Raw genomic sequence first — 20,969 nt, 5'->3', positions numbered from 1 at the left:
TGGCAAACTGCAACATGTTGCAAATATCTCCAGCTCCAGCCTGGAAGGAGCCCGACGCATAAAAGTTCATAAATTAAAACAGAAAATGCGGGAAATATTCAGGTCAAGCAGTCTCTGTGGCGAGAGAAACAGATTTTGCAGTTGTGGCTGCAGCAGATGACAGATATCCATACAAATCCATACAATATCCTTAGTGAAGCGCAGACGTCTGATGCATTGTTCCTCACTGAGATTCAGGTAGGAGAATTGCTCCCTGAGCAGCCTAGGTGGATACGGCCTCCTGCTGAGAGCCCTTCTCCCCCTCCCTCTTCTAGCAACTTGCCCTGTTCTGTGTCGCCTCTGCTCATTCTCCCAGTCATGCTGTATTCCAAAATGGCAGAGCTGGTGTCAAATCAGCGTTAAACACTGATTGACGTCATGATCTGCCTACTCTGCATACTTATGCCGGACACTCAATGTGCGCACACTAACGCCCTCACTAATATGGCATCCAGCGTGACTCACCAGAAATGTGTGCGTGTGCCATGGACACCATTTTGGACCCCAAGGGTACTCATAGCGCCCCAAAATGGGTGCTGCAGATCCAAATTTTGTTCCGTAGGCATCAGTAGTTGAATAATTGATGTCCTTAGTGTGCAAATCGTAGTTTCCAGGACCACACATGTGGAGTACATAAATATTTAGAGAAAAGTCTTAATTTCTTCTGGAAGTTCTTATTTGTATGGATATTTAGTTTGAAAAATTAAACTATAGTGAGGAAGTTCTGTACCGAGAGAGAAAATGCTGTCTGTCAATCTGCTTAAATCTATATTTTCTGATATTGTTCCATTTGTTTATTCAGTTTTCTTTGATCTGTTGCTGTATTTATGGGAAATTGTATTTTGTCTGTCAACTTACAAAATCAATTGCTTTCTCTGGGATAGAGACGGAACCTTTTTTTCCACTATTTGACAGTAACGTTTGAGGAAAGCTTGACCATAAACCTAACTGAATTACCACAGCTTTTTAACTAGCTTCAGAAGGTTGCTGCTAGCACAGCTGAACGGATGGGTATAGCATGATTCCTAATAAATAAATAACGCACCAACGTGGGAGCACAGCACTACAGGTCACAATTGCTTTGCTTCATCACTGATGTGATTGGAAAAGATTCATAATTGCAGCCAAGCTCTCAGTCTCCTAATTTGTGCTCTGGGTAATGAAAAGCAACTTTAGTTTTCTTCAGCGCTGTGGTTATGGTTGCTTTATTTTTTTTTCCTAATCATTTATTAGTTTTTATGTTTGTTGATGAAGATATTTTTGCAAAATTTCATTATAGCAAATTTCTGATGTCTGCTGTGCAACATGGGAGGCATGACGAAGAGGCCAAGCACCAGGAGGAAAAGTTGGTAGAAGTCAATCCAGACAGCTCCCTGTGGCCAGCATGCTGCATTGTCTGCCTCTTCGCAGCTAGCAAAAGCAATTGCATGTACCTGGGGTGCAGGATTGAAAGAGGAAAGAACTAATTGGTTCTGTTTTCATCTGCAGACACTAAAATTTAAAATTGATTTTAAATCTTATTCAGGAACAGCAAATGCAACAAAAATCAGCAAACTTATAGCAATCGTAGTTTATTTCAGAATGTTCCATTTACCATTTTTTTTGTCACTAGATGTCAGCAGCTTGATTTGTGTAAAATCGCATTAGAATTAGAACATTAATACTACTGCGAAGAAGATAAACTCTTGGTAAGGTCAGGTGCTTCAGTAGATATTTAATTTCACTATTCCCTAATTTTGTTTAAACCAAACACTACCCTAATGCTAAACTAGCAAAAGACTTGCTTTAAACAAACTAGTTGGTCATTATTCAGTGGATTGCCATACAATTATGAATCTATTTTGCAGAAAGTAACTTTCAGACAACTTGACATTTTTACGTAAACTGCAAATAAAAAATGGCTCTCCAAATAATTAACATAACACATGTGCTTAGCCTTGAACTATTGTATCAGAGCCTGCTGAAAGTTAAAGGAATGCTCCAAGATACATACCAATAGTGACTTTATCCTTAACTATTCATTGAAAAATACCCTACTCATTTTTTTAAAATCTTCTAAATGTTGAATGTTTCATCCCACCCTACCTCTACCATATCCTCCAGCCTTGCATCCCAGCATGCACCCTGTTTTATCAGTGGTGACTGAGTGACTGAACCTTTAGCCATCAGGTACAGGCAATTTCTTTTGCTAGCTGAGAAAATAGACAGACAATGCAGAATGCTAGCCACAGGGAGATGCCTGGATTGACTTCTACCAACTTTTCCTCCTGGTGCCTGGCCTCTTCATTAAGAGAATTCTGAAATTCTCTTCCTAACCCCCTCAACATTGCCTCCTCCTTTAACCATGCCTTCTGTCACACCCTTCCACTCCCATGTGAAGCACTTTGAGACATTTATATGTGCTAAATAAGAGCAGGTTCTTGTAATTTATTTGTTAAAAGTTACTGAGTAGCAGCTGGCATTTAGATCAAGACCACTATTTTTGCTGCATTTCCAAGGTGCACCATTGAAACGGTATTCTGTTACTGAGCCTCCACTTGCCCCCTATATGGGTGGCTGTGCAAGCATTGCTTCAGCTTCCTGGTCAGTCTCCTCTTCTGTCACTACTTCAGCCTACTTCTCCTCTTCAGTCTGCTCCAGGGCAGTGCCCCTTTGCAGGGTGAAGTTGTGTAAAACACAGCAGACTATAATAAACCTGGACCTTGGCCAGGCTGCATTGGATACACCCTCAGATCTGTCAGCACACAGAAACCTTTGTTTCAGCATCCCAATAGTATGCTCCACCAAGACCTGAGTGGCTGCATGTGCCTCATTCTCCCCAGCTCTTGTCCGTGTGTTTTTCAAAGAATTATTTTGCCAGGCAGTGGTCTCCTAGTGGCCACCAATCCAGTCTTACTAGCCCTTCAAATAATGGTGACACCATTACTGATCACAAAATGAACAAATCATGAGAACTACCAGGGTAGCAAGCGTAAATGGACATGATTCTCTGTGGTCACGCAAGGCATCTGTTACTTGCATGTTGCACCTGTGAATTTCAGGTTGGGAGATTTAACACCTTTTGTTGCTTGGAAGAACCCTGTGGCGGATATAATTTAATGGAGCTGCACATTGATGGAACAAAAGCCCTTTTTTTCATAAAGATTGACAGCACTGGAGCCCAAATGGACACATGTGCCATCAATAATGCCCTGCACTTTGGAAAAGCCAACATTCGTAAAAGTGCAAGGCTCTTTTATGCTGCTGGCTGTTTTCTACAAGGATGTTAATAAAGTCACTCAACCCAGCATACCACACAAATTACCTACATGATGCTATGGTGAACTGTAGGCTGAGAAATTTAATACATATCTTGTTGCGTGGAAGAACCCCATGTGTCTCGTCAGTCTGGCTTAGTGAAAACTGTTACAGCAGACACTTTGGATCGATTTTCCAAGCCCCGAGGAGGCGGGTTTGGAGGCGGGAGTGGTGGGAAAATTGCAGAATTGGGGGGCAGGAACCCATCTCGCCCCCAACCCACCTCCGTGCCAATGTCCCAGGAGGCGGGTACCTGACCTGTGCTGGGAACCGCCTCCCCGAGGCGGGAAGGGGATTAGTGCCAATTAACTGCCTGTTAACAGGTAGTTAACCGGCAGTTTTTTGCCTAATCCCTATTTTTAGCCCTGAAGTGTGGGCTGTCCGACGGCTCCGAACCACGCCAAGTTAGTGAGGCGGACCGTCGGTCTGCAGGGGTTGGAGGGGTCGAGATGTCCGTTGTGCAGGTGAGTGATGGGTGCATGTGTGCAGAGGTAAGTGTGTGAGGTAAGTGTAAAGTGTTTTAATAAGTTTTACTTACCTTTACTTTCTCCTGCAGGCTTCCTTCCTTCAGTTCTCGGGAGTCCCTCAGTTCACCGGCACAGAAAGCAGAATGGCCGCTGAAATGTCAAAAGCTGCAGCATTCTGCTTTCTGGTCTGGAGAGATCTCTAACTGAGTCTGAGTAGAAGGACTCAAGTTAGAAAACAGATTCAGTGTTTGACAGCTTCACAGAGCTGTCAAACGCTGATTTTTCATCAATCGCTGACGTCACCAGTAACCAGGTGTCCCTTAATTAGCCTGCTGAGCCCCCTGGGCGGGCTTAACAAGGTCAATCAAGGGAAAATAGCGTGGGTTGGCCACAAGTCGATGGAGGTGGGACTACAACATAAAAAGTGGGAGTCCCGCCTCCAAAAGCTCCCCATTGACAAAATCGAGCCCTTTATAATGCTTCTATCAGTACAGTAGCTATTCTGTTACCAGAAGAAATTAGAATGGGTCATTTGTTTCTTACATACTGTAGTGACTTAGCTTTGGGTACTAATATTACCATAGATGGCAATGACTAACAATACCCATTGGCATAAGGGAAATAATTGTTTATTTCTTGAAAACAATATGGTTTTCTTGTGAAGTTATGCCACGGGAATACTAGCATACAGGTATTTATCTGAAATTCAGTTTCCATCCAGTTGTTTTAGCACAGCTATTAACTTGTTTTAAATGGTTACTTCGTTACAGTATATGTTATCAAGTACTCAACTAATGCATTTTGTTTTTTTAAATTTTCTTTTCTGTTAGGCTGATGCCATCTATGACATGATTGGTTTTCCAGATTTCATTTTAGATACAAAGGAGCTGGATGAAGTTTATGATGGTGTGAGTAAACATATCCTAAAAGGATTGAGACACTGACCGATTTTTTTTTATTGTTGGTTTTATTTGTCATTTTTCTTTGCTGTGTCCAAAACTTTTGAGTCTGTCCAAAAAAGACTTCTGCATATATAATGCAGCAGTTAGTCAGTCTGATAGCCCTTAGGAATGAGGAATGTTTAATTTAATTTCACTAACCAAAATGGCCATTAGCTGATGGGGAAAGAAAGGTCAGAACCAATGTAAGGTTTCTGTAAGATTTGAAATGAACAAAATGGCAGTTATGCTCATTGTATACAAAACTGCTTATTACCTTGTACAATGGTTAACAATGGATTGCACTTAGTAACTGCAAGTGATCATACAAACATACGTGGACAAAAACAAGTATTTTAAAAATTACATTTATTTACATTATTCCACCAACTATGACTTGATATTTTAAAATTACTACCTAAATATACAATTTTTAAAAACTGCCAGAAATTGATATACGTGAGCATTTCCTGATACCTCTGTCAATGTGATTTAGAATATCCATCTGTATTCATGTTAAACTCAACTAAATGTGAATTGATACACAAGAACATTGTTAGCAGGTCCAGAATTGCACAGTACTGGTCCTGTTGTATATAAATTTGATGGTTCTTTTTTTAATTATCATCTGCCTACCACAGGAAAGCCAAGCTTTATGTGTACAAATCATTACAAAAGTGAGAAACACTATTTCATGTCTCAGAAGTAGTCCCTTTGCTTCTGCATGCTTTTTTTCAAAATTCAGGAACATTGTGATGTTGATTGTGCTACAAGATTTTCTGTCCATTTTAAAGGGAAAATGAATCTGATAATATTTTAGAACTTCGACTGCCAAGGTCCTGTATTGTTGGGTACAAAGGCCTAAAGCCTACTGTGCATTTGAGGCAATGAAAAATAGTTGTGAAACACTTGAGGTGTTAAGACCCTGCACATCAACTGTACGCAAGGCTCAACACCTTTGTTTCAGCATCCCAATAGAATGCTCCACCAAGACCTGAGCGTAGCTGGAATGACTGTGCGGGGGGTTGGGTTCGCATAAAACAAAATACAATTTTAGACCTGGTTGGCCTTCTCCTTGTTATAGGAGCACTTTTCTTTACTACCTCAACCTTAATTTAGCCATCAATGGCCAATTCCTGAAAGGAGATGGATGCCCTTAATTGTATTTTTTTCTAAAACGGCAGCGCTTCACTGACTGTTAGCGCACCACCTTCCAGCCCCCAACCACAATAGCGCACCACCTTCCAGCCCCCAACCACAATAGCGCACCACCTTCCAGCCCCCAACCACAATAGCGCACCACCTTCCAGCCCCCAACCACAATAGCGCACCACCTTCCAGCCCCCAACCACAATAGCGCACCACCTTCCAGCCCCCAACCACAATAGCGCACCACCTTCCAGCCCCCAACCACAATAGCGCACCACCTTCCAGCCCCCAACCACAATAGCGCACCACCTTCCAGCCCCCAACCACAATAGCGCACCACCTTCCAGCCCCCAACCACAATAGCGCACCACCTTCCAGCCCCCAACCACAATAGCGCACCACCTTCCAGCCCCCAACCACAATAGCGCACCACCTTCCAGCCCCCAACCACAATAGCGCACCACCTTCCAGCCCCCAACCACAATAGCGCACCACCTTCCAGCCCCCAACCACAATAGCGCACCACCTTCCAGCCCCCAACCACAATAGCGCACCACCTTCCAGCCCCCAACCACAATAGCGCACCACCTTCCAGCCCCCAACCACAATAGCGCACCACCTTCCAGCCCCCAACCACAATAGCGCACCACCTTCCAGCCCCCAACCACAATAGCGCACCACCTTCCAGCCCCCAACCACAATAGCGCACCACCTTCCAGCCCCCAACCACAATAGCGCACCACCTTCCAGCCCCCAACCACAATAGCGCACCACCTTCCAGCCCCCAACCACAATAGCGCACCACCTTCCAGCCCCCAACCACAATAGCGCACCACCTTCCAGCCCCCAACCACAATAGCGCACCACCTTCCAGCCCCCAACCACAATAGCGCACCACCTTCCAGCCCCCAACCACAATAGCGCCCAACCTTCCAGCCCCCAACCACAATAGCGCACCACCTTCCAGCCCCCAACCACAATAGCGCACCAAAGTGCCACAAAAATATTTAAATGAGCTAACTGCAATATTGTGCGAGATCAGCACATTGGGGCGAAGGTGCGTGCATCACCTGGGGAGCAGCCGTCCCAGTGGCTCCAATCGGGCACATTACTGTACCTATCCCACTGTTTAAGAATCGTCAATGGTATTCAGTGAATTACAAATTAAGGTTAGTTCCGTGTAAATTTAGTATGCTACATTCTTCAAATTCACTTATCATCTTCCAATAATTTGCGTCTTTCCATTTTTGCACCAGTATGAAGTATCAGAGGATTCGTTCTTTCAAAATATGTTGAATTTCTACAACTTTTCAGCCAAGGTTATGGCTGACCAGCTTCGGAAACCACCTAACCGAGACCAGTAGGTGTTTGGAAATTTCTGTTCACCTTACATGGCAATACTATTTCTTTATGTATAAAAAAGGGAGAAAATAACATGTAAAGAATGTTATCAGTAAAGAGATTCCCTTTTGCTTGTAAGCTTTTTTTAAAATGGTGTTTTAATTAACCAAATTGCCTGGATAATACTGTAAACAAAGAAAAGTGATGTACAATTCTGTAATTTTTTCTCCAGCAAATGTTCTGATAAAATTGCCCATTTTAAAAGTTGCTGAGGAATTTCAATATGCTGGTTAATGGTGTGCTGTTTATTTATGTTGAATATTATGGGAGTGGATTTCACATTCACATGCTGGGAGCACATACAGGAAACTTTTTTTTATCCGGCACGGACGGGACCGACGTGGTGCCGGTTCATCAAAAATTCCGGATAACCGAAAGCTATAGTAAAAGATACGGAGCTGAGAGCTCCGTATTAAGCAACAAACCGTGTTGCTTAGCAGCAGCTTCAGAACAATGGCCACAAGTTGCAAGCGTCTCTGTAGCTTAGCAACAGCTGCAGCCACACCCTTGCACAGCAACAAATGGAGGAAGGCAAGTAATAAAAGTTACCTGAACCTACTCCTGAATTTTGCCGGTTAACTGAGATTTCCGGTTATTTAGGTGCTGGTAAATCGAAAGTTTCCTGTACTGAGAATTCAGCTGTGGAGATCAGTGGGCCCTGCAGGATTTTCTGCACTTTTAATGGCCAGAAATTACTGTAGAGCCCACTGACATGCATGCCCGAGTTCCCAGTATGCACTCTAGGGGCAAGGAGCACAAATTCATAAAATGTACACTTACATGTACATTTTGAAAGATGCAGATAAAAGTAAGAGGTTTAAGATGTTTATGTTTATTGAAACGACTCAAATATTGAATATGTTTTCTGTGAAACTTTTATAATTATGATATCAGTAATGTTTTAAGTTTTGCATTAATATTTAAACTAATGTATGAGCTGGAAAGAAATTTAAAAAAAGTTTTGATACAGAATTTGCTCATGGGAAAATGTGGCTAAAATTAGAAGAATGAACTGCAAGCAATATTTTTTCAGAATGCACCGAGAGTGAACTTACCTAAATAATAACGATAACTGCACAATGTAATTAATTCTGTGTGCCTTTGGGACATTTCTGAGAGACGTGATAAGGCAATATGTAAATAAAGTTCTTTCTTTCTTTGCAAGTGACTGGTAATTGTACATTAATGAACCGGAATTAACGATGGTTCAAATACTTAATCCTATGCTTTCCTTTTGACTATAGGTGGAGCATGACACCTCCTACTGTAAATGCCTATTATCTGCCAACGAAAAATGAGATCGTCTTTCCTGCTGGTATTTTGCAAGCACCATTCTATGCCAGAAGCAGTCCAAAGTAAGTACTTCCCCTTGTCTTTTCCCATGCCATATCTCCATTAAACGTCCATCACATAAAGATCAGATCAAATAACCAATATTTCTTTTCTTTTTAACAATAGGTCTCTGAACTTTGGTGGCATTGGCGTGGTGATGGGTCATGAATTAACACATGCCTTTGATGACCAAGGTACAGCAATAGATACAAGCCCAGAAATTCCAGCAACATAATGGCGCCGGCAGAACTTTACAGGCATGAACTTGCGGCGCCCATCTGGCCTCGCCGTGACCCCATCCCAAATCCCAGTGACGCGATTATTGAAGTATTAGGGGTGGTCACCCGTACCAGTACTGGCACTATGGACCTGCATAGTTTTGGAGCAGTGCAATCCCTCTCCATTGGGGATGGCACGGGCCAAGCTCACAGAAGACTTGTATGATAAAATCATCCATTGCTGCTGCTCCCTTAGAGGTGGGCCCCATATTCAAATGGCAAAGGATCTATCTGGAATTAATTACCATTTGATATGGCATTGAGAGGTCCACATGCAGCCTTGTATGGCAAGAACACCTGCTTTGTGAAAATGTACTTGTCGCTTGCTGTATGAAAGGTGTAACTGACCAGCAGCCCGGGTAGCCAAACAGACACACCTATATATGTAATGTTGGGACAGAGGGGGGTGAGCGGAAGACGTGTCCCTCCGTCGGAAGTTCTCATAACGAGTAAGGAGCCAAATCCGGCAGAAATGCCTCTGCCCCAATTTCCTGCCACTCCGATGATTTCCACCACATAAAAGAACAGAATTTCTAGGCCACAGTATTTTGTTGTAATGGTTGTGTAATGTTAACTTAATTTTTTCTATATAACAAGAAGTTTTCTTGTGCAGGCAGAGAATATGACAAAGATGGTAATTTACGACCATGGTGGCAAAATTCTTCAGTTGAAACTTTTAAGAACAAAACTGAATGTATGGTTAACCAGTACAACCAGTACACAGTAAATGGAGAACATATCAACGGAAAGCAGACATTGGGCGAAAACATTGCAGACAATGGTGGCCTCAAAGCTGCATATCATGTAGGTTGATCATTTTTATTAAATATATATATTTTTACACATAATGTGAAACAAATAATACCTTGTAAATATATCCAGTATTGCTTACACACAATTCATTTTCAGAAGGTGTTTGATAAAGTACCATCTAAGACATCTGTTGTGTAAAAAGACAGACAGCTTAAAGGAATGGTCAGATAGGTCTCAGATGCAGTTCATTGCAGAGTAATGTGAAATACTACATTTTTGGGAGAAAGAACAATGAAAGGAAGTATATCCTGAACAGTAAACTCTTAATAACATGATGAAATAGATCTTGCAAAGAGAGCAGACACACAGGGGTAGAAATTCTTCTTGAGCAGTAGCACAAAACAGACTATATAGTATCAGCTGTCCATTATATTCCCCACCCAATATTCAGCCCCATTGCCTTCAATAGAACTAAATATCAAGAGGGGCATTTAACAGGCGGCCGGTGCGATACCGCCTGTTTAGTGCTACCACCCACGACAAATTTCTACCCCATAGATCTTTAAAGCTGGAAGCGGAGATAGAAAACACCTGTTGGATTAGCACATCTAGAGCAAGAAGAAATCAGAATGGGTTGTTGAGGAACTAAGTTGACATGTGACTTGCAGTAGGAATGACATTTGGGTTTAATTATCTAGTTCACCGTCACATTATATGTGGTGCATCAGCATGAGAAGGAAGAGAAGCTAAATGTAACAATGAACTGCAGTTGCCACTTGCCCTCTGACTTTCCCATCTCCCACATCCTCTCTGTCTCTCCAGAGGCTTCAAGGCTTTCTTCTCCAAAGGGTTAGGAGAGCAGAGGTTGTGGGAGCTATTGCAAGTGGCCAACCTTTCCCAGTGTTTATGACACTGATTACTTCTTCAAGAAGACTGATGATGGAGTCTACAGTTGAGTTGATAGATGAGTTTCAGTGGTTGTGACTGTGCTGATAGGAGTAGAGCTCAATCATGGACGTATATATACGGCCACATATATTGCACTGAAAGCCAGATATGGCGACGGGATGAGTTGCCTTGCATGCCAGGCGCTTGACAGCCAGATCTCGTAACTTTGCAGCCTCAAATTAATTCAAACTGACCTAGCAGATGTGATGCCATTGCAGTCTGTTGGTGGCTGTGTCTTCCAGGTGTCTTTAGTAATATTGCAGGATTTTAGGGTGGTCTTTAATGTGAATTTGCAGCATTTGATCTGCCCACCTGTTACGATATACGGACTGCAGCTCAGGCGCGTGAATGACATGTCCAGACCGGTGCAACTGAACCTTTTCGAAGACATCAGTGTTATGCACCCTGTTCTGCCAATTGATGCCAATGAAACATCATAGCACAAGTGGAAAAGATCAAGTCACTTGATGTGAGGGCGGTAGCAGATTAACAACTCCGATCCATAAAGTAGAATGTGAGGACAACTGCTTGGTATATAGTGACCTGTGAGCAGATTAGAAGCCAGACTAAAGGGATTCATATAAGGAGTTTTGGGTGAGGTTGGCACAGAGCTTGGAGGCAAGGAAACATCCAAGGATCTTAGAGAGTAATGGGATATGGGAGACAGTTGGCAGTGAAAAGGGCAGATGACTTGAGCGTGAGTTTTTTGAGAAGGGGATGAGAAATCTAATATGGATCTAGTTTTTAATTTCTTAAATAGTTACATTCCTGCACATCTTTATGTTATCAGTGTGGTTTGATAAATTTGTAAATTGGCTGTAAGCTTAACTATGTTCTATACACATTTCAGGCCTACAAAACCTGGGTGAAACAGAATGGAGAAGAAAAAATATTGCCTGCTGTTGAATTGACCAACCACCAGCTCTTTTTTGTAGGGTTTGCACAAGTAAGAATTGTGAAGTCAATAAATTGCAAGAAAATTGCTTTACTTACTTTATTCTCCACATTTAAGTACTGTTATTGAGTTTTTTTAAACTTTACATTGAATATTTTTTTTGAAACCCTGTTTAAAAATCACACCACTTTACAATTATGTTCTCCAGATAATGTATACAATTGCTCTGTCAACTATTAATGGGGGTAGGGAGGATCATTTGAAAGGTATTTGTAGAGCACTTACCACTTTCAACTATGAGGGAGAGGGATTTGAAAAAGGTATGACATTTCACTACAGTGAATATCGTGATTAAAAACAGAATAGAATTCTGTACTTAAATAAAAACTGAGGCACACTTGATAGTATCCAAAGTGAAGTAAGAAATATAAGTTATAAACTTAACTATTGTTAAAAGCAGTTAACAATCACAGAAATACCTGAGTCTTTCTAAAGTCATAATCACTGTACTAATGTTCATACAGTATAATTTCAAGGAAAGTATGATAGAAATTAGTTAAACTCAGTGGACTATTGTAACATTGCTGTAGTGAAATTGGGTTCATAGGCATTTTAAATGTTAAAAGTTTTGTTATACAAGGTGATAGTACTTATACAGGAAACTCTCTTTACCGGCACCTAAATAACCGGAAATCTCTTAACCGGCAAAATTCAGGAGTAGGTTCAGGTAAGTTTTACTTCATATTAGTGGCCGTGTAACCGTGGTTCCTGCACCTGTTGCCCATGCAGCAGGGACGCCCGGATCTGTGGCCGTGTACGGGGCTCTCGTACCATAGTAAATATACCTCGCTGTAATCCGGACTTTTTGATCAACCGGCACCACGCCGGTGCCGGATAAAAAAGAGTTTCCTGAATTATTTCATTTGCACTTTTGATTTTTTAAGTTATTATAGAGATGTAACACTGATGGATTTAATTTCTATTACCTAACAGGTGTGGTGCTCAGTGCGTACACCAGAGAGCGCACATGAAGGCCTTATTACAGATCCACACAGCCCAGCCAAATTTCGGGTTATTGGAACATTATCAAATTCCAAAGACTTTGCTGAACATTTCAGTTGTCCCGTGGGGACCCCAATGAATCCTGGAAAGCAATGTGAAGTGTGGTAGTTGTGGATGTCCTAACGATGGAACTTTACACTGGATAGTTTTCACAGCAAATTGAAAAAATATACTGAAACACTGACCTAAGAAAACATACATTATATCACGCACTTTTTTGTACCACAGATGTTAAGATTATTAAATGTTAAAAATACATAGTACATGTCTGTGTGTTTCACTAGCCTGTGGTGCACAAAACCTAACCTCTTAATACGGTAGAACAATCTATAGCTTCTTTCTAAGGAGATAAGGGTGAAATATTTTGTTGTGTTCTAGAAGATCTACATGATCCAGGGTATGGGTTGTAGATCCATGCTTGTTTCCCATGCAGAGTGACAGTGTCCATATCATTACAGAATACCTTGAAGCCGTGGTTTTTTAGTACCATCAATTGAAAATTGTAGCCTGTTGATTGGCACACTTAGGGGTAGATTTTGTAATATTCTGTGTTAAGTCTTAAGTCTATTTCTACAGTGCCACGCAAAAACAAAATTGCCCCAAATAACTTGAAAATAAATAGTACTTGGTCCTTGTGAATTAGATATTATGGCAAACATTTCGAAACTGAATAACCATCTTAGCCCATCATGATAATTTATTTTGTATCATCTATTGTTTGCAGTGGTACTGAAGCTTAGGTACTGAAACCCACTTTGGCTTTATTATATCAGCCTTGCTAATACTGTAACAGAGCAGGCAGGGAGACCAAGTTATACTGGTAGTTTGCATCACTGTAGAAATTTGTGTATGTGTGCTCAAATTCAGATTGTGATAAACAGTAGAAAAGAGAATTCTGTAATTAAATGAAAGACAGGCACACTTTGTATCCAAAGTGAAGTAAGAAATTCTTAACATTGTCAAAAGCAAATAAATTAATAATCACAGAAATAGCTAAAACGTCACCTTAATCTTTGCTAAGTAATAATCTCACTTTAAATTAAATGCTATATGAAAAAAATATTAAAGATTGAAAGGCAATCAAAATAACTGAATCTTTGAAGAATCCTGTAATGTTAAGTTGTAAGGAAGATCATGGAAAAAAGATTATGAACAGTAGAAGGCAACAGAGACTGATTGGCATTATAATAACAATATGCAAGGAGACCAAACTGAATGGAAAAATTAAAACACAATGGAAAATATGAATTTTACTTTGCTTTGCTACCCAGAGCTGCTCTTCAATCACACCCTACACTATGAGTGGGTATCACCAATTATCGCCTGAGGTGTTCTATGCAGCACTTCATGATAGTGTGTTGATTCGCATCTCTGGAACATCTATCTTATTGGCCAGGCAGATTTCCATCTTAAAGAAGGTCAGATGATGTTAGAAAAAGGCACTGCAAGAAAGCAGCTACTTTTGAAATTACAGGGAGTTGATAAAGATAAAAATTACATTGCCATTCTGGATTTGTAGACCCTCATTAGGAAGATGGTTCAAAGTAAGTAATTTAAAAGCGATACCTAGGTGGTAGATGTGAAAAACGTACAGCATATTGTATAACTACATTATTGATTTTTTTTTTCCACAAGCCCAAAGATAGTTATGCAGTGGTTACCACTTGTACTGTGAGAAATGCTTTTTTGATTAATCCACTGTCTTTTACATTACTGCTTAGATCTGGCTGTTAATGCACACAGCTTGTTAGAGCGGTCTTCATCTCTACATTAGAGCTGAGATATATTGGTCCGCTCTTCCTCTTAATACAGTACCATTATGTGACTTACCCATGAAATATGGAGAGTCGTGAGTAAAGATTGGAAAGGTCTGTTGCTGCTTTTATCCCCACTCTCGGGCCTCGGTCTACTCCCGTTCAGGTCCACCGCCGCTCTGCAGAAGTTAGGAAAAGCAAGCAACTCCTTCCTCCACTTCACTGAACTCGCACACTTACCAAACTCCCAGTTGTTCACACTGTGTTCGCTGCACTTAGTGATGGCTGCACTCACAGGCCCCTGTAATTATACTGTTTGTGACTCAGATGAGTCACCACTGCTCTGCTACTGTTTCAGGAACCAATTTAATCCATTTAGCTAATTAACTGACTACCGCAGCTCTCCAGCAGGAGATCTTGCTTCTTTGTCTCTGCTTTAGCCTGAAGAAACTTAAAAATGTTAAGTTTAAGCTTGAACTTAAAACAGTTGATCTTACTTAACTAGACAACACCTTGAGTATTGTGTGCAGTTTTGGTCGCCTTATCTGAGGAAGGATGTTCTTGCCATGGAGGGAGTTCAGCGAAGATTCATCAGGCTGATACCTGGGATGGCAGGAATAACGTATGGGGAGAGATTGGGTCGATTGGGCTTGTACTCGCTGGAGTTTAGAAGAATGAGAGGGGATCTCATCAAAACTTAAAAAATTCTAACAGGACTAGACAGACTAGATGCAGGATGTTCCCGATGGCGGGGGATTCCAGAACCAGGGGTCACAGCCTAAGGATAAGCCATTTAGGACAAAGATGAAGAACTTCTTCACCCAGAGAGTGGTGAACCTGTGGAATTCTCTACCACAGACGGCAGTTGAGGCCAATTCATTAAATATATTCAAGAAGGAGTTGGATATATTTCTTGATCCTAAAGGGATATGGGGAGAAAGTAGGGACAGGGTACTGAATTTGGATGATCAGCCATGATCTCATTAAATGGCGGAGTGGGCTCGACGGGCCGAATGGCCTGCTCCTATCATCTATGTTTCTATGTTTTGGGCAGAATTATCCTTTATTCAATTATATTATCCTTCACATACTATATTGCCTATCCTCCTTCCCTTCTGACCGTGGCTGTAGAGATTTAACTTATAGTTGTTCATCAGGTATTACTGGCCCACTGTCTTGGTTATCAAGTCTATAATGTTTAATGTTAATTATTTTAAGATCATGGCTAATTATGTAATTGCCTTTTCTGTCAAAAGTTTACTTCATAAAACCAAAGACATACTACTTCATACCGATTGGCTGCTTTGGTCAGAGGAATAGTAGAGGGCTGAGAACGTGTAATTTAAATTCAGGATATTAAGTTCCTTAAAGGGATATCCTGTGTGATTTCCTGTTTATATTGACTACCAATACCATTATGTCTGGAGGATAATTTTTCTTTGAAGGACCACTCTGCTTTAAGAGGTCTAATTTTTAAAGCTGAGACTTCTAACTTTTTAAGAGATTTTGCCTCCCCTTGCACTTTAAGTCTCATCGCTCTTTACACCATTTAGGAGAAAGCAAGCAGTCTGCTTCTCCACCTCTGCCAATTTAAAGTAAGCCGTCAAGAAATGCAGAAAGGCTTTTCAGGGTGAATCTTGCTATTTTCCCCCTCCTCTTTGCAGGAAAATGTCTTGTCTCTACCTGGAACCTCTCCATAATAGCACAGCTAAGACCAGGAACTGAGCTTGTAGAGGACTGTTGGTGCAAATCATACAACTCCACAGTACAGCTGGGCATCAATGCACTGTGCTACTTTGCCTTAAGGGCCAATAAAGTACATTTTTTCTAGTTGATTATAGATGCACACACATAAATGTTCCAATTTGTGCTTTTTTGGGGGATTTATACCCTTATATTTTTACACATCCAACAAGTCTCTACTGCGATGTTACCTGACCATTCTGTTTCATCAAGTGCTTACTTTATTTGTAAACAATTCACCACCATGGAAAATTAGGGACTCTTCGTGAACAAGAGGTTAAAATAAATGCATTTATTGTGCAAAAATAATCAATCATCAAGAATGCAGTAAACACATTTTCTTAAAAATTGAGAAATATAGGTGAAGGACCAATGTACATATAATGCAGAGTACCACCAAAGCTGAAAAGAGTAGGAGTTCAATCATAAAGTAATTATTAAGTTACACCAAACGTGGTAGTTAAATTGTGAATTTGAAGGAGGAAGAAAAGACTGAGGGATTATAAGCAGATCTTAATAAAACAAAGACCGAGTTACTGCAGTAAGTTTTGATTTCAATACTGTGAGGACACAGAGAAGCCCTCAATGATTTTTGGCTTGCATGTTGATTTGATGCTGACCCCAAGATTACCTAAAAGTCTATAATTTACCCCAGACATTCATTCTACATAATAGGGTGGAAATTCTGCCCGCCCCTTTGAGGAGGACCACTAATGGGGCAGAGCGGCGGCCGACAGTTCTGAAAGGAGGTACCCAAGGCCCCAATTGCGCCGAAGTAAAAACAGGCGCCCTCATCGCCCCCCCGGACCAGAGGGACAGCCTTGTACTTTTTCCTTTTTGGGGTCTTTATTAAGACCACAATGAAACCTGTGTCTCTGTTCAACGGCTGTTGGCCTTGCTGAGGCTATCAGGAATAAGTTGGGTGTAATTCCCAAGGTAGCTTGGCAATGCCCCAAACATAACCACTAAAATTGGTTTTTAATAGAACAGCCTGCCCTGCCCCCAACTCCCCAGTGCAATTTGTCAGGGTAGATATTTGGGGCAAAAACCTGGTGGACCTGGAATCCATTTCAGCTGTGGCCCTCTTCCCATGGAATTATGCTCCAGTTTTGTCCCCTGATGGCTGGAATTTCCACCCTAAAATGTATTCAGGTTCATGAATTCCTGCTTTCCCAAGTACAATATTCAATAGGAATGGCCATGATTGTCAGAAATCTGAAAAAAGTATTATTACAACAGATGATCATTTCTACTCATCAATATTTTATGCAATAAACAGGTTAAATGTAAAACATTGATTCAATAGTTGTATTTATAAAAGTTTAGTATTTTCATACAAAATCTAGTAACTATTACTTTGTGCTGCTTAACATTTACTGGTTGAGATCAATGTCTGAAACAGCCAATCTTTCTTTCAAATAATAATAATCAACTTTATTGTCATTGTTAGTGCACAAGTGCAGTACAACGATGTTATTTGTTAGCACACTAAACGTTCAATAATAAGTTTTACAAAGTATTTGAGCGGCTTTTGAAAAATTATATAATTGAAAGACTTGGGTTAAGCAATTGTTTTAAAGTCGAAATTGACTAGATAAAAAATCATGAACCTTGGATTACATTAACAAGCTTTAAGCCGAATATTATTCTTTTCATACCGTCATTGTTTTCTTTTCTACAGAAGTTTTTGATTTATCTCAAGATTAGAATAATGGCACATAAGGGTTTCTGACTTGGTGCTCGAGCAGGGAATACTGCTTGCCAAAATTGCCCAAGTTTCCACTATGAGCTTCCCATTGAGAGCATGAAGTCGTAAAATTACCACTAAATTTTATACCACTGTTTTTGAAATGCATGTATTGTGATGATACACCTGATTTTAACAGTGTTATTTCTATTTAAATCTGGAACCCAAGACATGCTGTCAGTTTAGAATGTCTCATTAGTCTGATTCACTGTCACACTAATAGTTGAGACATTGAGTTGTGTGCTCCAAATCTTTAATCTACACTATCTCTTTGGGCAACTAATCTTTGAATCCAACCAGTTTCTTTTTGAAAATGTCATGCTGTCAGAAAAGCCTTATTATCATGAAAAGATTGTTGATTGCTTCAGTTTCTGTGGAAACATCAATGTAGAGTGGCATTAAAGCAGAATTTATATACACATTAATAAAACACTCTGAATGTCTTACAATCTCACTGTGTTGGTTACTGAAGAATATTTTTTGCCATCCAAAGATATTGTGAGGTTGGTTCCAGGCTCGTTCTAATGCACACAGTTCCTGCTGTTGCATGTAAAGTCAGAATGCTTGTGAAGGCAAAAGGGAATATGGCAGGGCTGGAAGGCATTTATTTTAATGCAAGGAGTCTTGCAAATAAGGTGGATGAACTGAAGTTGTTGTTGAACACATGGGAGTACGATATTGTTGCTATCACGGAGACATGGTTGAGGGAGGGTCAGGACTGGCAGCTCAATATTCCGGGGTATAGAATCTTCAGGCGAGACAGAGGGGGGTGTAAAAGGGGAGGGGGTGTTGCAATATTAATTAAGGAGTCAATTACTGCTGTAAGGAGGGATGATATATTAGCGGGTTCCTCTAATGAGGCCATATGGGTAGAACTTAAAAACAAAAAGGGGGCAAGCACTTTGCTGGGAGTGTACTATAGGCCCCCAAACAGTCAGGGGGAGATAGAGGAACAGATATGTAGGCAAATCTCAGAGAAGTGCGAAAATAATAGGGTAATAATAGTGGGGGATTTCAACTTCCCCAATATAAATTGGGATAGAGTGTGAAAGGCTTAGAGGGTGCAGAATTCTTAAAGTGCATCCAGGAGAGCTTTTTGAGCCAACATGTAGAAAGTCCTACAAGAGAGGGGGCGGTACTGGACCTAATTCTGGGGAATGTAGCCGGGCAAGTGGTGGAAGTATCAGTGGGAGAGCATTTTGGCGACAGTGACCATAATTCGGTGGGATTTAAGGTGGTCATGGAAAAAGACAAAGACGGCCCGGAAATAAGGGTTCTAAATTGGGGGAAGGCCGATTTTAATATGATAAGGCAGGATCTGGCCAAAGTGGACTGGGAGCAGCTACTTATAGGAAAATCCACATCAAAACAGTGGGAGACTTTCAGAAGGGAAATAGAGAGAGTACAACGCCAACATGTTCCTGTAAAGGTCAAGGGTGGGACCAACAAGCAAAGGGAACCTTGGATGACAAGGGATATACAAAAATGCATTAGAAATAAAAGGGGGGCTTTTGGCAGTTACAAAAGACTAAAGACAGAAGAAGCCCTAGAGGAGTATAAAAAGTGCAGGGGCATACTTAAAAAAGAAATTAGGAGGGCGAGGAGGGGCCATGAAATGACACTGGCGAGCAAAATAAAGGAAAATCCTAAGATGTTTTATAAGTATATTAAGGGCAAGAGGATAACCAGGGAAAGGGTAGGGCCCATTAGGGACCAAAGTGGCAATCTGTGTGTAGAGCCAGATGATGTAGGCGGGGTTTTAAATGAATTTTTTGCATCTGTGTTCACTATGGAGAAAGACGATGCAGACATAGAAATCGGGCAAGGGGACTGTGACATACTTGAACATATTAGCATCGAGAGGGAGGAGGTGCTAGCGGTTTTAGCAGGCCAAAAAGTGGATAAATCCCCAGGCCCGGACGAGATGTATCCCAGGCTGCTGTGGGAGGCAAAGGAGGAGATTGCAGGGGCTCTGACACAAATTTTCAGAACCTCTCTGGCCACAGGGGATGTACCAGAGGACTGGAGAACAGCTAACGTAGTACCATTATTCAAGAAGGGTAGCAGGGATAAACCAGGGAATTACAGGCCAGTGAGCCTAACATCTGTGGTAGGGAAATTATTGGAAAAAATTCTGAGGGACAAAATTAGTCTCCACTTGGAGAGGCAAGGATTAATCGGGGATAGTCAGCATAGCTTTGTCAAGGGTAAATCATGTCTGACAAATCTGATTGAATTTTTCGGGGGGGTGGATGAGGGAAATGCTGTGGATGTGGTTTACATGGACTTCAGTAAAGCTTTTGACAAAGTCCCGCATAGGAGACTGGTCAAGAAGGTAAGAGCCCATGGGATCCAGGGAGCCTTGGCGCGTTGGATCCTAAACTGGCTGAGTGGCAGGAGGCAGAGGGTGATGGTCGAAGGTTGCTTTTGTGACTGGAAGCCTGTGTCCAGTGGGGTACCTCCGGGATCGGTGCTGGGTCCCTTGTTTGTGATCTACATAAATGATTTGGATGAGAATGTAAAAGGTATGATCAGTAAGTTCACAGATGACACGAAAATTGGTGGGGTGGTAAATTGCGAGGAGGAAAGCCTCAGGCTACAGGACGATATAAACGGGTTGGTCAGATGGGCGGAAAAGTGGCAAATGGAATTTAACCCTGAAAAGTGTGAGGTGATGCATTTTGGACGGACAAATAAGGCAAGGGAATACACAATGAGTGGTAGGACCCTAGGAAGTACAGAGGGTCAGAGGGACCTTGGTGTACATGTACATAGATCCCTGAAGGCAGCGGAACAGGTAGATAAGGTGGTTAAAAAGGCATATGGGATACTTGCCTTCATTAGCCGAGGCATAGAATATAAGAGCAGGGAGGTTATGATGGAGCTGTACAAAACGCTGGTGAGGCCACAGCTGGAGTACTGTGTGCAGTTCTGGTCGCCTCACTATAGGAAGGATGTGATTGCTTTGGAGAGGGTGCAGAGAAGATTCACCAGAATGTTACCTGGGATGGAGCGCCTCAGCTATGAAGAAAGACTAAACAGGCTGGGGTTGTTTTCCTTGGAGCAAAGAAGGCTGAGGGGGGACCTGATTGAGGTGTACAAAATGATGAGGGGCATAGATAGGGTAGACAAAGAGGAACTTTTCCCCTTAGTAGGGGGGTCAATA

The 20,969-nt window shown here is 41.4% G+C and overlaps 1 protein-coding gene across 5 annotated transcripts in view; it reads left to right on the top strand.

Moving 5' to 3' along the window:
- The window catches only part of ece2b (endothelin converting enzyme 2b), a 280,796-nt gene extending 262,550 nt beyond the window's left edge, over nucleotides 1-18,246 (top strand). For all 5 annotated transcript variants that reach the window (XM_085990179.1, XM_085990178.1, XM_085990177.1 and 2 more), the window contains 7 exons: nucleotides 4,634-4,711; nucleotides 7,147-7,250; nucleotides 8,536-8,646; nucleotides 8,750-8,817; nucleotides 9,515-9,705; nucleotides 11,453-11,548; nucleotides 12,491-18,246. In XM_085990179.1, coding sequence (XP_085846305.1) covers nucleotides 4,634-4,711; nucleotides 7,147-7,250; nucleotides 8,536-8,646; nucleotides 8,750-8,817; nucleotides 9,515-9,705; nucleotides 11,453-11,548; nucleotides 12,491-12,667 — 825 coding nt within the window. In that variant the 3' untranslated portion in view covers nucleotides 12,668-18,246. The remainder of the gene's footprint in view (nucleotides 1-4,633; nucleotides 4,712-7,146; nucleotides 7,251-8,535; nucleotides 8,647-8,749; nucleotides 8,818-9,514; nucleotides 9,706-11,452; nucleotides 11,549-12,490) is intronic.
- Nucleotides 18,247-20,969: the final 2,723 nt, after the last annotated feature.

The sequence above is a fragment of the Somniosus microcephalus genome, chromosome 6, assembly GCF_052327205.1.
Source record: "Somniosus microcephalus isolate GS21.2 chromosome 6, FLI_Smic_1.0, whole genome shotgun sequence".
Lineage (NCBI taxonomy): Eukaryota > Metazoa > Chordata > Chondrichthyes > Squaliformes > Somniosidae > Somniosus > Somniosus microcephalus.
The sequence above is the reverse complement of the archived record's forward strand: the minus strand, read 5'-3'. Positions and strand labels throughout refer to the sequence as shown.